We start from the raw sequence: 16,915 nt of genomic DNA on the forward strand, positions 1-16,915 counted from the left end.
ATCAAAAAGAAAAAAGAAAAAAAAGCCATGTGAACAGTTTTATAGATAAATACTTGTACATAGATATAGATATATAAATGCTTCCTTAAGATAAATCCCTGAGAGTACAGAGAAACTATTGGTACAAAGAATACAGCGAGAATTTGTAGATTTCAATGTGTAATGCCAAATAGACTAGCAAAATTCTTCCTCACTGGGTGAAATGTGTGACCAAACACCAAATGTAGGGTTTATTCTTAATCTTTGCTCTGGTGTAGATTTAACAATATCCATTTAAAATTTTTTAAACTTCATTTGATAGATTTTTGAGTTATTTATATTAACTTGTAGTGAGCTTCAATTTAGTGAAGTAAAACATACTATTAAAACCCTCTTTTGGGGGAGGGGTGGGGGTGGAAAAAAATAAAACCCTCTTTTTTTCTCCTTTCCACCTTATTTTCTTAAGGCTCCTGTTCCAAAGAGTACACTTGTTCCAGTAATTCCCATCACCAAATCAACAGGTTCTCGTTTCCGGAATAGTGTAGAAGGACTGAATCAGGAGATTGAAATAATAATTAAAGAGACTGGGGAAAAGGAAGAGCAACTTATAGTAAGTAATTTGGTGGGACTCCTCTTCTCTTCTCTTCTCTTCTCTTCTCTTCTCTTCTCTTCTCTTCTCTTCTCTTCTCTTCTCTTCTCTTCTCTTCTCTTCTCTTCTCTTCTCTCTTCTCTCTTCTCTCTTCTCTCTTCTCTTCTTCTCTTCTTCTGCCTGCCTGCCTGCCTGCCTTCTCTCCCTCCTTACTCTCCCTCCCTCCTTCTTCTCCCTCCCTCCCTCCCTTCCTCCCTTCCTCCCTTCCTCCCTTCCTCCCTTCCTTCCTTCCTTCCTTCCTTCCTTCCTTCCTTCCTTCCTTCCTTCCCTCCCTCCCTCCCTCCCTCCCTCCCTCCTTCTTTTCTTTTCCTTTTCTTTTTTGTCATGGGGTTTGAACTCAGAGGGCTGAGCGCTGTCCCTGAGCTCCTTTGCTCAAGACTAGCACTCTTACCACTTTGAGCCATGTTATACTTCTGGTTTTTGGTGGTTAAGTCTCACAGACTTTCCTACCCCAGCTGGCTTTGAACTGTGATCCTCAGATCTCAGCCTCCTGAGTAGCTAGGATATAGGCATGAGTCACCAGAGCCCAATAGTAATTAGTATTTCAAATCACCCATACACATGAACTCTTCTAATTACTTTAAAAATTAACCATTTTTTTGTATTTACTTAATTTCTTGCTACTTATTTAGAAAAAAAATTATCTCTTGAAAAATTTAGATGTTGGCAACTGGAACATTTTTTATATTTCACCGAAGCAGCTGATCTAACTTTAATTTTGGAAACTTTTGTTTATCTGTGTTTATAAACTAGACAGGTACTATGTTCTTTTTTGCTGTAATTCTATATAACAAAAGCTTAGCTTACTAAGAAAGATTTTAGGACATCAGATACTTTCTAAACATGATTCTGCATGTTTCCTGTAGTTTGTCCGTTACTGTTTAGATCTAGTTGATATGCTAGGTTATATGTCCATGAAGTGCAGTTAGAAATGATATAGCCAGGCATGGTGGCTCACACCTGTAATACTAGCTATTTGTCAGGTGGAGGAATATAACTGTTCCAGGCCAGTCTGGACAAAAAGTTGAGATTCCCCCATCTCAATCAGTAAGTGAATTGTAGCAGAATATGCCTGAATGATGTTGGGAAAAAAAAAAAAAAGGAAGACCCTACCTGAAAAACAACTGAAGCAAAATTGAGCTGGAGGTGTGGCTCAGATGGTAGAATACTTCTCTGGCAAGCATAAAGCCTGAGTTCAAACCTTAGAGCCACCAAAAAATGAAATGATCTACAACTAGGTCCAGGGACCTGCTTAAGTGACAGCACCTGCCATCAAGCTCAAAATTGAGTTCAAACCTCAGTATCACAAAAACAAAGAAATAGTCTTACATCCAAGATCATGTAAGAATATTTATGTATAAGACGTATGAAGAAAAATTATTACTTAGATTTAAAAACCATATCATAGAGGATATTTACCAAAGCCTCTACTTTTTGGTGAAGGAGATACTGTACATATAAGAGTAGTTACATATAAAACAGTAAGAAAAATTACTACTTAGATTTAAAAACTGTATCACAGAGGATATTTACTTAAGCCTCTATTCTTTGGTGAGTGAGTAATTAGAAAGTTTAAAGTAATACTTTACTGATGTTTTAAGATTGCTCCCATAAGATAAGCAGGTGGCTGTGGTGGCCTATGCCTGTTATCTCAGCTACTTGGGGGAGGATCTCAATTTGAGAATAACTTAGAGAACATAGTTTGACATCTAAAAAAAAAAAAAAAAGAAAACAAACTTCCCATACTTTCCTTCCATTCTGCACGATGAGGTAGGATTAAAGTTAAGTGAATCAAAGGTGTACCACAAGCTGGTTTGCCTGTTAAGTGAGCCATAGAAGCCTTCCTCTGAGTGTCTCCTTGATTTCCTCTTATAATTAGCACTACTACTCTCTCTCTTTCTCAAAGGTTTCTTTGAAAAGAAACTTTGAGAGGGAATCAGCAGGAAGAGAAAGAAAGCAGGAGCCTATTATCAAGTAGTTAATTATTAATATTAACACTAGATAATCTTTGGGTAACATTTTCCTTTATATGCAATCTAGTATACCTAAGAGTTTTCCTCTTTTACCATGATTATTCTTTGTAATTTTTAAGATAACATTTATAATTATGTATGATAAATAATTCAACAGTTCATTTATTCAACAAGCATGGACTACCCATATGTATGAGATTCTAGGAAGATAAATTCTTCACCTAGGATTTTGGGTGGGGCTGTTAGATTAGGTAGGGTGTCAGAATAAGCCACATAAAGGACTGAAAAGGAGGAGGGTTGTTGTTTTTTTTTTAAAGACAGGGTTCTGAAATGCAACAGTGAAACTCACTAGACACTGCTGAAAATGAAATATACGATTTGTGGGTGGGGATGGGAGGGAAAAAGTGCAGGAGAATCCAAAAGAAATGTACTCATTACCTGACTAATGAAACTGTAACCTCTCTGTACATCACCTTTATAATAACAATTAAAGTTAAAAATTAAAAAATAATAGACAGGGTTCTGTTATGTGCAATACAGTTTGGCCTTGAACATAGACTGGCCTCAACTCAAAATCTTCCCTGCCTTCCAAGTGCTGAAATTACAGGCATTCACCACCATGTCTGGCTTAGAATTTGTGAGTTTCTGACACTACAGACAAAAGGTGCATAGCTGGTGAATTTCAAAATCAATGCTAAATACATTTATACTTTAAAAATTTTATAACAGCCACAAGATATTCCAGATGGCCATCGTGCACCTCCCCCCCTTGCACAGAGAAGTAGCAGCACACGAAGCATTGACACACAGACCCCTGGTGGGGCAGACAGGGGAAGCAACAATAGCAGCCGCTCTCAGTCTGTGTCCCCCACATCCTTCCTCACCATCTCCAATGAAGGCAGCGAGGAGAGTCCTTGTTCAGCTGATGACCTGCTTGTTGATCCCAGGGATAAAGGTATAGTAAGGCTAGAGGAAATTGTCACTGGATAATAACTGAATTCCATATGTTTTATTATTCATTCTGTTCATTTTCTAGGACGACACACACTATGTGTACTCAGGCTACCAGAGTAATGGCATCAAAGCATAGGTTAAAAAAAATTATACCACAAAATAGTCTTGTTGTAGTGCTCAGACAAGTTTGGACAAAATAGTCTTGTTGTAGTGCTCAGACAAGTTTGGTGAATTTATGGAATTTTGTTGGTATTTTTTTTATTTGGGGCATTTGGTAATGCAACTTTCTTGTTCATGATAAACATTTTTCCTGTAAAGCTCATTGCTCTCTCTTGCCTACCTTGATACTTTCTAACTAAATATAAAACATTCAATTTAGTTTCTTTTAATACTTTTTCCAGCAAAAATTAAACTGGTTTACATAGCAAGATGAATGTGCAAATCAAGCCTGGAGTAAAGGGTGGAGTATGCTATATGTCATAAAAATAACCAGAAGGAGAAAGCAACTGAATATTAAGTATTCTACCTTTTAAACAAATTTGATCCTTTTTTAAAAAACTTGTAATCAGGGCAATATTTTGTTACCCTAATCTGCTAATATACATACTCAACAGTAGAGCATTTATAAATTCTACAGCTCAGTAGTTATTTATTTAGAACCTCTTAGTAGTTATTTATTTATAACATCCTATATATTGTGTTAAATGCTGTGTTAGTTTGACCAGCTACCTAATCATTGAATCTAACAAGTACAGAAGACAGAAAATTTACTGAAGTCACATTAAACTATGGACAGTTTGAACTTGCTATTTGGACCTTTTTGTGTTAGGTCAGATAGAACATGACTAGTAAGATCTACCCCTTGAATTTTCATACTTTTGCTTTTACAGGTAAAAATTCTATATATTTTTTCATCCTTGTTAAATTTGATTTTAGAAAACTAATGATTGGTTGACTTTTATGAGTATTTTTTTGTTGTTGTTGTTGGTTTTTTTTTTTTGTGGAGCTTGAACTCAGGGTCTAGGCATTGTCCCTGAGCCTCTTGTGCTGAAGACTAGTGCTCTACTACTTTTGAGCCACAGTGCCACATCCTGTTTTTGAGTGATTAATTGGAGATAAGAGTCTTACAGGGACTTTTCTGCTCAGGTTGGCTTTGAACCCTGATCCTCAGACCTCAGCCTCCTGAGTAGCTAGGATTACAGGTGTGAGCCACCAGCGCCCAACTTATGAGTTTCTTTCATGAGAAAAGCTGGCCTCAAATTTATCAAAATCAAAACTTTATCTCAAAAACAACAAAAGGGTCTAGAGCCAGAGCTTACATGTTGGAGCAGGAACACTGGGTAAAATCCCCATTACTGGGGGAGGGGAGGGGGGAGAGGGGGGAGGGGGAGGAGAAAGGTAGAGAGGGAGGGAATCAGGGAAGAGTGAGTAGGACAGGGAGAGAAAAGGGGGAAAAGAGTAGAAAGGAAAGGTGGAGGAAAATGAGAAGAGGAGGATTAAGGGAAGTGGAAAGGGCACAGAAAAGGAGAAGGGAGGGCAGAGGAGTGGGGAAGGAAAACGCAAAAGGAGGAGAAAGGGAAGAAAGAAAAGGAGGCCACAGCACTACTGTCAACAGGAATTTATGGTTTAGTTAACACAGATTGAAAATGTGGAACAGTCCTTTAACATACTAAGAATTTAAGTTAAACAGAACCAATAATATTTTTAATAAACCAGAGTAATTTGTAAAGATTTTTAAAACTTTGATGTAGACTTTGCAGGATGTTTTGGGAAAATGAGTAGAACTTACTCTCCTTATAATGAGAAACTCATAGGCAAAAGGAAGTATTTGGCATACAATATCCGTTGGGACTACTGGGAACAGAGTGATCAAATTAAGAAATTGTGAAGTACAGGTCCAGGCAAGCAATAAAAAATCTATTTCAGATATTTGTGATGGGAAAAAATGGAAATAGTATTGAGTATAGAATAGAAACAAAGCAACCAGGTAGAACAGTGTTATAACTGAGGATGAAGTAGTGTAGGTCTAGACTGATTAAAAAAAAGAAATAATCTATTTATTTATGCATTTAACACTTACCTTTTTTTAAAATCAGGAATTGTGCTACATATTATGGTGATGATGAATAAAGACTTTCTGCCTTAAAGTAGCCAAGAGTGTTAAACACAGTATGCATTTTACTAAGATATATTTCTTAGTAATATAGTGTGTCATTTTCTTGCAGAGAATGGGAACAATTCTCCTTTGCCCAAATACGCAACCTCACCAAAACCTAACAACAGTTACATGTTCAAAAGGGAACCTCCTGAGGGCTGTGAAAGAGTCAAAGTCTTTGAGGAATGCTCGTGAGTACCTACCTGCACACCTCTTGAAAAGAAATTTTGTTAGAATTTTCACATAAATTGCAAGACCAATATACTGACCATGCATTTATCAACCGTGCAGATTATATAATTGTTAGCATTTTGTATAAGTGCAATACTGCTATCACACTGAAGAAAATTAACAGCAATGTAGTGTCAGGTAATGTTATTTGGTGCCTCAGTTATCTCCAGAGTATTTTTTGTGGCTGGGCCCAGCTCTTTTAAACTATTTTTGAAATCGTTTGCCAATACAATCAGTTTTTTTGCTTTATAGAATTAGGCATGTCGCTGTGACAATGTAAGAAGCAAAATTTGTGTTGGGGGGGGAGTGTGGAGAGATTGTTGGAACTTTAACGTAGGGCCTCATGTATGCTAGGTAAGCAGTCAACCACTGAAAAAATATTTGGGATATGATAGTGCTTAGCCCATACCCTCCAGTCTCATCATAGCCTCAGGTCTAAGAGCCACCCTTTTTTGCTTTTGTTTCTTGTGAAGACTAAAATATAATATGAAAATAGTGCAGTCTTCCCTAGTTCACAGTCTTTTTTTTTTCTGTCATGAACATTTGGAATTATTTGAAATATGCATCTTTTTGTTTCTTCTATGTTCCCTCCTATTTGGAGCCTCTTTTAACCTAACTTCTGAATAATTTGCCACACAAAGAACATTGTCTTTGAATCCCTTCAATTTCTGTATTAGGAAGTACCAGTCAGTCTCCTATCTGTGTCTCTGACAGTAATTGAACTCTTATTTTAGCAAGTACTTATTTTTTTCTACCACATTGATCTGCAGGTTTTAGCTCATGTCAGCTATGAGAGTTTAAGTAGATTTGTTCTGTAGATGCCTTATATTATTATCACCTGCGAAATTCACTGTAATTGTAGATTCCAGACCCCCAACCCAGTACTAATGAATCAATAAACTTGAAAGCAGGGCTTGAGTTTTCTGTAGCTTTCCCAATTCCTGAGGGACAGATGATCTTAATGCTCAGTTTGAAAATGCTGGCTTTTCATGAGGGTTCTTAAATAGGATCCTAAAAGTAAAAATCTAAATATAGCCTCAATACAGCTTTTTTGAATTGAGCTCTTTGATTTTACTTATTTGGCAATTAGGACTTGTCTAAGTGTAAAGAAATGGTTGACTGGCTCAGCAGTTTCAATTTACTTCTTAGAAATGACTAGATATTTGTTATATAAGCTAGTGTCTTGTGTTTTGCTGTCTATTTCACTTAGATGAAATAGCTTACTTACTCTCTGAGCTATTTGTTTCTGTTATATACTTTGAAGGGAGAAAAGACAGGAGCAGTGTATGTATAGATGGATAAATAGATCAAACAGGGTTAACTCAAACATATTGCAAGTTTTATGGTATATTGATCTGGGTTTTTTTTTTTTATTCTAATGCTTCCTAGGAATTTTTACTGATATAAAAATTGTGTAGCACACAAATGTGCTAATCTATGTGAAATGTGAAAATCTATTAGCATTTTAATTTTGTCCCAAAGATTAATTGGCAGTAGTAATTCAAAAGTGGATGTTTTAGAAGTAATTTTAACTTCCTATTAAACAAGTTACTCAAAGTCTACAAAAGTTAGTCTCTTTTTGCCCTTGCTTATGTAAAAGTTAGATCAAATAGTGAATATTTTTGCATTAAAGCAATAGTAGATTAGTGGTCCAAAAAGTTTAGCTTTTTTTTTTTTGTCAGTCATGGGGCTTGAACTCTGGGTCTGAACGCTGTCCCTCAGCTTTTCAGCTCAAGGCGAGCACTCTACTGCTTGAGCCACAGCACTACTTCCGGTTTTCCAGCGCCCAGCTAAATTTAGTTTTTTAAATCGTTTAAGAATATTTTTCCAGGGCTGGGAAGGTGGCTCAGTGGTAGAGCGCTTGCCTTGCATGCATGAGGCCCTGGGTTCGATTCCTCAGCACCACATAAGCAAAAAGAAAAAAGCTGGAAGTGGTGCTGTTGCTCAAGTGGTAGAGTGCTAGCCTTGAGCTGAAGAGCTGAGGGACAGCGACGAGGCCCAGAGTTCAGGCCCCATGACTGACAAAAAGAAAAAAAGAGAGAAATCTGGCATATGAAAATGATCAATGATTATTAATAGCCGGGCGCCGGTGGCTCACGCCTATATTCCTAGCTACTCAGGAGGCTGAGATCTGAGGATCGCAGTTCAAAGCCAGCCGGGGCAGGAAAGTCCGTGAAACTCTTATCTCCAATAAACCACCAGAAAACCGGAAGTGGGGTTGTAGCTCAAGTGGTAGAGCGCTAGCCTTGAGGTGAAGAGCTGAATGACTGCGCTTAGGCCCAGAGTTCAAGCCCCACGACCGACAAAAAAAAAAAAAAAAAAAAAAGCATATTTTTCATGCCTGACTTATGCAACTGTAACTCTGTATGTCACCTTACAATTTAAAAAAAAAAAGAATATTTTTCTTCGCTGGGTGCTGGTGGCTCATGCCTGTAATCCTATCAGCTCAACTCAAGAGACTGAGATCTGAGGTTTGAGGCCAGCTATGGGACTGTTATTTCCAATAAACTTCAAAAAAGCTAGATATGGGGCTCTGGCTCAAGTTGTAGAGAGCTAGCCTTGAGTAAAACAGCTTGGGCCCTGAGTATGTATTTTTGTCTTCCAGGTGCCAATGTATTTTCCCGGTTCCAGTTAATGAAATCCTTGACAGAATCCCAGATAGTGAGGCTTATCTACTTTGGCTTATATCTACTTTGGACACAATTCTTAATGTTTTATTTAAGAATAACTGTTAAAGGAAAAATAAAACATAGGATTGATGGTGTGTTAGAGGTACATGCTTAGCAAGAAAGAGACCCTGAGTTAAATTCCTGGTACAAGAAAAAAAAAAAAAACCCTCTCCACAAAACCACAGTTCTAAGATTTTTTTTGTTTTTGTTTTCAGTTGTGCCTCAGATTTCTTTTCTAATAACCAAGTGGTGTGAGGATTAAAATCAAGAAAATCACAGAATTGTACTTTTCCTCCAACTTGTCTCTTGAAAACTTCCTGCTCCCACACTGTTTCTAATTCATTTCTTAGCAAATGAACATTTCGTCCCCAAATCCTGGTACATACTCTATGTTCTCTTTCCCTAGTTCCTTTACTTTACTTTGCCTGCCATCCATCCCTGGGAAGGGGTGCAGTTTGGAGCATGGGAGAGACTCCCACCTGTACCTTTGGAAAGTGACAGAAGTGTAGGCTAGTGAAGTGGCAGCCCCTATATTAGGGTATCAAAATGGGGCTCTGAGGTCAGAGCCTCTAAAAAAGGCCTCTAAAAAAAGGAGACAGTTCAGCCTAAAATCCTCTCCTTAGAATAGTCACTACATGTCCATTTGCTCTTATGATGCCCTTGGACCCCATCCCTCTTTGTGGGACAGAGTTGGGGTAGGGATAGTATTGGGTTTAAACTTGGGATCTCACAGTTGCTAGGTATTCTACCAGTGACCCCACCTTCAGCCTTGTTTTGTAATTTAAAAAATTTTGGCTTTGAACTCAGGACCTTGTGCTTGCTCACTTACTTACTTAGTTCATGTTCTACCACTTGAACCAAGCCCCTAGTACTGTTTTTGTGATGTTTTGGAGATTGAGTCTGGGCTAGCTTTGAACCATGGTTTTGAACCTTCTGAGTAGCTAGGATTACGCGTGTAATACTAGTACTTCCTACCCAGGCACACAGCTGGACTGTATCTGCCTATTGTAGGCTTCTCAGTGTAGCTGGGATCACAGGCACAAACTAACCCACTCAGCTTCTGCCATTGAGAAGGGAGTCTTCTGCAATTTTCTTTCCAGCTGATCTGGAACCATGATCCTATGAAACTCAGTGTCCCGTGTAGCTAGGATTAAAGGCATTAATACTCACCTGGTCATCCCGTCCTTGGGCCAAGGTGCTGAGAAGTGTGGCTGATTAGCAGTACATTTTTGATACTTCAGGAACTTGTTTTCCTAGGTTGCTTCCCACTTGATAGGCTTAATATTCCTCAGGTATTTCTTTTTGGTCTTCATTAGGGATTCTGTTTTGGGTATACACTGATGGTTTTTCTTGTTAGCTTACTCCACACACTTATGCATCAGGGGGCTACAGCTTACACATGTTCTTTTTCTTTTCCCTTTTTCTTTTGGCAGTAGTGGGGATCGAACTTTACTACTTGAGCTGTGTTTAGTACTTGAGTTGTTTTTGAAACTGAGTTGCAGAGCCTTCCAGAAGAGATCTGTTTCCCAAACTGTGCTACTGAACACTTGCCCTAAGAGACCCTCCTGGGTTAGCTCTACAGCAGTGTCCCAGGGTGATCCTCTCATGTATGTTTGATTTTTAAGTTGCAGAATGCTTTAAAGTAATAGTAATATTTGGAGCTAATGAAAACTGCAAGTTTTAATAGACAGGACCTATACCCCAGAAGTGGGTTCTGTTTTCCTTGAATAAGGTACTGCTAGAAGTGAAATCTAATGGGTTTGGGGAGATTCTTTTGTGTTCAGGTAGTGATTAGGAGAGGGACAAGGAGTTTTTGGTGCTGTTTGCTGTTACTGTTATGTTTCCTAATCTGATTAGTTAGACAGGTTATTACTATTTTGTGCTGTATGTCATAAGTCTGTTTTCATGAAAGCATAAAGAAAACTAAATGCTTTTTAGATTCTGTCACTAAATTAAAAAAATCGAAACAAAGCAAAACAAACAAAACCAACTACCCTATGTTTTCTAGGTTCAGAATTTGATCACAAAGTTTTTCAAAAATGTGAAATTTCATCCATGACATATATTAGTAGCTACATGTATCAAGTCATTTAAAAATTTTTAAAATACTTCTACTTATTTATTTTGGTGCTGGGGAATAGAACCCAAGGCCTTGCTCATGCAAAGGCAGCACCCTCATACTGAGTTACCCCCTAACCCTGTCTGTAGAGGGACTTTTAACAAGAATCTTTACAACAAGTAACGTTAAATAAATTAGTTGATTAAAAATCTAGTTCTCAATCAGGTGCCAGTGGCTCACGCCTATAATCCTAGTTACTCAAGAAACTGAGATCTGGAGGTTGGAGGCTTGAAGCCAACCTAAGCAGAAAATCTATGAGATTCTTATTTTCCCACTCCCTCCTCCCAAAAAATCTGCCCCCCCCCCAAAAAAAAAAAAAACCAGGGTTTTTCACATAGATAGCTTTGGTTGTATTTCTTTATGTACATTATCTGTTTTTTTAAAAATGTAAAGAGTTTTTACAAAATGAGGGAAACCATGCAGTCTGTTTCTTTTGGTTTGGCTTACTTCAATTAATATATTTTTTTCCAAGTCTTTCTATTTCCATATGAATGGGGCAATGTCATTCTTTCTGATGGAAGTATAGAATTAATGTGCCTATAAATGTACAGGTAAACCCAATGGATGGTAAAAGACAAAAAATTACACTTGGACATGATAAATTAAAACAGGACTCTAAACATTCACACAGTGAGACCGAAGGAAGATATTCTTAAGAGAGGACCACAAGGGCTCAATAGCTATGAGCATTAGATCATATAAAATGATGCTTATCAAAATAATATCCAAGAAATGAACACAAGACTTTCTATTTTACTTTCTGCAGTTCTTATTTTTTTATGTTTTTTTCCCTTTTGTCGCTTTTTTAAAATTTCTGTACTTTTTGTCTTGTATGTAAGTTTATCTGATTTGGAGAGGGGAAAGGGAAGCACAGAAATGGTGGGACAAAGGGTGAACCAATTCAGCAGTGACGCTCTCTAGACGCTGTATTGGAGATGAACTATACAACTTGGGGGGCAGAGGGACCAGGAGGGGAAAAAAACTGGGAGAAAATGAGGGAGGGGGTAACACTGTTCAAAAAGAAATGTACTCGATACCTGACTTATGTAACTGTAACCCCTCTATACATCACCGTTACAATAAGAATAAAATAAAGAAGTTGTTCTGGGGGCGGGGGGCGAGGGGGAAGTAAAGCGTTTATTTCAATGTTAAGTGACTTAACACTATTGGGTTGTCTGTTTTACATCTAGGCCAAAACAACTTCATGAAATCCCAGCATTTTACTGTCCTGACAAAAACAAGGTGAATTTCATTCCTAAAAGTGGCTCTGCTTTCTGCCTGGTCAGTATCCTCAAGCCACTCCTTCCTACACCAGATCTTACCCTCAAAGGCTCTGGCCACAGCCTGACAGTCACCACTGGCATGACAACCACTCTGCTTCAGCCCATTGCTGTGGCCTCCTTGTCTACAAACACAGAACAAGACCGAGTCTCTCGAGGAACCAGTACAGTTCTGCCATCAGCCTCCCTACTTCCACCACCAGAACCAATTGAGGAAGCTGAAGGATAGGTCCCAGTGCTATGTGACCATGTTCTGGGAAACTAGGACGTCCTCACATCACTTGACTATGCTGACATCGTGTGCTCCCTGTTGGCTGTGATGTGCTCTAGCTATCCAGTGACGTGTGACAGCGAGGCTTCTGGAAGAAAGCAGTCCTTCTGACTGCTTTGCCCCATTCATGAAGGCCAACCATCAGTGCTTTGCCTGCTTTTCTAAAAGCACTGATGGAAATAAGGTCTCATTCTTTACTTTTTGGAGGGACAATACCACATTTTTTTTTGTTTTCAAATTAGACTTAAAGACAAAAGACACACATACACAAAACCTGATCCCTGCAAACATAATTCATGAAGGGAGATGTGAATGATGCTGCAAGAACCATCTTTTATATGAAAACTATTTTATAATACCAACGTAACATTTTCTGAAGCGTAGCAAACAGGATGTTCAAAAGATTCTTTGGTGGCCTCTGTTTCTTGTTTCCCTTTCTAAAAGTTGTGTGCTTTTTTCGCTGTTTCAGCTTTGGGACCAAAGGGATTGTTGACATTTTCCCAGCAATGTTAATCTCATGACTAAGTTCTTCTCCCAAATAAGAATTGATAGGTAAATACGTTAAACAGTATATATAAAAGAGATAAAAAGCAATATTTGTACTACATTATGTGATTTATGTTTTTTGATGTTGTTTGTGCTTTTGGTGAAATATTTGTAAAACTGCTGTTTTCTTCACTACTCCTGTACACATTTTACCATGTGATCAGAAAAGTTAGTCTGAAGACAAGTGCTTTAATATGTTCACCCATATTGGAACTTGGCTTAAAAGTCAGTAAGCCAAAAGGAAACTATCCAGTGTTGATTGCTAGCTAGGAGTGAGGAACCCTTTGGTTTTCTGTGAAATGTCTATACGTGATCGCCCACCTGTGCCAGGTGTCATTCTACCTTTAATCATCACTGTATCATAGCCCCAAGAGACCCTAAAATGGCTGTGCATGGATTTCCTCCTTTGCTTTTGTGATGTTGTTGTCTTGTGGATTTGGTCAGGGTTAGTAGTTTGCCAGGAGTGTAATCCATTGAATAGCGATCCGTAGCCACAGAATCTTGAGATTGACTTTTCTTTACAGTGTTGGCACTGAGATTTGTTGTCTACAGATTTTTCTAAGTTGTTCTCCAATATTCCAGTGGGGGGGAAAAAACAGGTAAGAGCTTTGGATCATAAACAACAGGTACCTTTGAACAATCCAAACAATTTTGTATTTGGGCTCATTCTAATACAAACCACTGCCAATAATACATGACACTATTTCATTTCTAGGTATGTGGTAATGAAATTAAGGAGCAACTCTTTTTAGAAGAACTTTAGCAAAGTGTTGATAAAAGGCATCCTTTTAATATCTTCATATGATGCAATGAGTTGATGTTTTCTTACGTATAATAGGTAGAAAAAAATATTTTTAAGTCATTGTAAAAGGGTTACCATTTTGGAGGCTAATTTTGTCCTCTTGTCCAGACGTATTCCATCAAGAAAAATCTAAGCGTAGTCATAAATCAGCTGAAAACTCTTATTTATACTGATATGACATCTAAGCAATTTATAATGCACCTTATTCAGTTTAAAGTGAAGGTGTATTTTAGGTCACTCAGATACAATTAAATATCTTAATGAAGGTGTAAGGTTTCAGTTGGTAGGACTTTTGGGTTTTTGGTACTTTTTCCACCTAAAACCTAGTTATTGGGAACTATTAAGTTACAGTTTGTATATCAATCAAAGCTCAGTTATGCAGCATCTGAAGTTTCTGATTTTTCTTTTAAATTACTTTAACTCTTTGCCTTCTTTGTTAGGCCTTTTGACTTTACTATTTCACAAGTGAGTATTTGCTCTATACAAGAGAAAGGTACAAGAGAAAGGTAAAAATGAAATTGGGTTAGCTAATAGGAATGGGCAGGAGAAGGTAGTTAAAAACAAGATTTTGCTCAACTTTTGCTTAAACTCAGGGTTTGTTTTTTTTTTCCTTTTAAATTTAAATTCTACTAAATCTTTTTTTCATTCTCTTATGCTTCTTCACCTTTATGGTCTCCATCCCCAACTCAGTCACAAGGGTATTTCAAAATTAGAATATTAGTGTGCAACAATTTCTCTTTGTTGTGTACCTTTATCAAATTCACACCTTTGTGCAGGTTTTCATAAATCTTTAATCTAAAAGCAATTAAAAATCAGATGAAAGAACAAGTTTCAGATTTATTATTTTTAGTCTTGTATATAGAAGTTTGGTGGTAGGGAGAATGTGAAATCAACTGTATGGCAACCAAACACATTTCTTGGATTTGGGAGAACTAGAGCTTGAGATGTGAAGTCAAAGGTCCGTGGTACAAAACACCTCTTACGTGTCAGTGACAAAGGGCTAACTTTTAAGCATATAAGCTTTATCACAGTTTTTAAGGAATATTAACCTTAGGCCCATCTAGGTGTTCCATTTAACCCTTTGTTTCCAGATGGCAGATTTTTTTCAAAACTGAGTATTCACAATAGAATACATAATACTGTATTCTAAAATCACACTCCATAATTATTGTGTCACTGTACAGAAGGTAAATAGAATAGCTTCAATGGGAATATAACTAAATTCTCCTACAGTGCTGGGGGACTGAAGCCAGAGCCCCATGCATGCCAGGCAGCCTTCTACCATGGGCCTACATTCCCAAGTTCCTAATTTAAATGTATTTAATTTAAAAAAATCCATTTAAGTAAAAGAAAAATGGATGGCATGTATCTTTTGGCAAAAGGAACTATTTCCGTTACTTTTTGTCAATTTAACCTTAAACAGTTTATTCCTTGTAATGATAAACTGATAAATTGACTGTTACTGTTCATGACTATGTCTATTACTCTGTTGCTTATCTGGTTTTTGTAACCATTTATATTCTAAAAGTACTAGTATTGCCTCTTTGGTTAAATATGATGTGTGTGATGTCAAATTTTTAGTTTTGAACACAGTTCTTTTGTTTATAATGTTTCTTACACTTTTAACCAAATCAATCTTAGAAGGTGCTATTGCATAGTGGGGAATATCTGGCAACAATGAAAGACTTTTTTCTTTATAAAATTGCTGGCATTCATTAGAAGAAGGTATCAAAAATGGCAGAATTTATTGCAACTTTTATGTCCAAGGTTAGGACTGGTTGTCAGGATTTTCTCTCAAAATAAGGAAAAATTGCTACTACTAAATCTATTGTTCTAAACTTCAAATTCATTCCTTAAAGCTTAGATTTTTTGTTACCTTCTAACTGGATCAGTGGAAGTCCTGAACTTGCAAAATAAAGATGAGAATATTTAAATCTGCACTTTAAGGTTTTTTTACTCTGCCCAAATTAGTGATAAGCAGAGTAACCCTGAACAATATTTTGTTTATACAGTCCTGTTGAGTATAATTTATGTTTTTTAAACTCTGCATCTTTTATCTCTGTTGAAGCTCTGTAAATCTTTTTAAAATGCAATTTTTAAACTTGTTTTCTAACAAAATTCTACCCCAAAAGCAGCATTTCCAGTGGTAATAGATATTGTAACTATGTTCTTATGTATTCCTTGTACCTGAACACTTGTTGCTGCCTCACAAGAAGAGAGAACTTTTATGTTAAAAATAAAGTCTGTTCTTGAGAGTTTCTCCTGTGTATTTTTATGAATATTGTCTCAAAAATTCACATTGTGTTTCTTCTCAGACTTCTTTGTAGTCCTGGGGTTTGTACTTGGGGCTTGCTAGGCCAGTACTCTACCACTTGAACCCTATCTCCAGCACTCTTTTTAGACATTTTTAGTCTGACCTAACACATGTGTTCTTCACAGATTGATAGAACAGTATGTTTGTGTTAATATTTTCTTGATACAAAGCTAGAGTACCTAGTCTTTGTAGTAAGTATTATAAGCAAACTCAAAATATAAGCAGCTACTGAAAGATGTATTAGTTAAGTTTGTTGGGGATCATAAAGCTGAGACAGTTGGTTTCATTCTAAAGTACATAAAGAGATGGTTTTTTTTCCTTTTTAAAATTCTAGTTCTGTGACAGCCTTTGGTATGTGATGATATGTGGTTGCCAAGAGACTGCTACTAAGGACAAACAATGCTCAGGAAGCACAAAGTTCAATATTGTACTGTGGATTGCTTCACTTGTCCCACAATGCTGCTAAGCTTCCACTGGAGACATACTACCGTTCAGCAACTCTGAAAATTTCAATTAACTATATTATAACCTCCCCACTTTGACTTGGGAAGATTAATGTTAACTTTTACCTTTATTAGGGGTCACCATTTGTTTTTTGGAAAGACATAACAGCCGATTCAGATAACTCAATGAAGACTGCTTTACAGTCACTTAGAAAGTAGAATCAAAGGTGAAAAATGCAGCAGTGCTAATCACTAGACACTGTTGAAAATGAACTGTAGAATCTGTGGGTGGGAATGGGAGGAAAAAGCTGGAGGAAAGCTAAGAAAGAGGGGACATTGTCCAAAAAGAAATGTACTCTTTACCTGACTTATATAATTGTAACCCCTTTGTACACCACCTTTAGAATAATTAAAAATAATAAAAGTAAAGTAAAAAGTAGGTTTATGTTTCAAGTAAAAGTAGTTTGGTCATCAAATTGTTGGGCTTTTTTCTTTTTTGGTCGGTCATGGGCCTTGAACTCTGGGCCTGA

The 16,915-nt window shown here is 37.2% G+C and overlaps 1 protein-coding gene across 1 annotated transcript in view; it reads left to right on the forward strand.

Annotated features, from left to right (window-relative positions):
- The window catches only part of Fam117b (family with sequence similarity 117 member B), a 62,685-nt gene extending 46,799 nt beyond the window's left edge, over positions 1-15,886 (forward strand). The window contains exons 5-8 of the mRNA XM_042666958.1: positions 446-589; positions 3,331-3,556; positions 5,781-5,901; positions 11,920-15,886. Of these exons, the coding sequence (XP_042522892.1) occupies positions 446-589; positions 3,331-3,556; positions 5,781-5,901; positions 11,920-12,238 (810 nt within the window). The 3' untranslated portion in view covers positions 12,239-15,886. The remainder of the gene's footprint in view (positions 1-445; positions 590-3,330; positions 3,557-5,780; positions 5,902-11,919) is intronic.
- The last annotated feature ends 1,029 nt before the right edge of the window (positions 15,887-16,915 follow it).

Source organism: Dipodomys spectabilis, unplaced genomic scaffold (genome assembly GCF_019054845.1).
Source record: "Dipodomys spectabilis isolate Male_0828 unplaced genomic scaffold, ASM1905484v1 ptg000373l, whole genome shotgun sequence".
NCBI classification, from domain to species: domain Eukaryota; kingdom Metazoa; phylum Chordata; class Mammalia; order Rodentia; family Heteromyidae; genus Dipodomys; species Dipodomys spectabilis.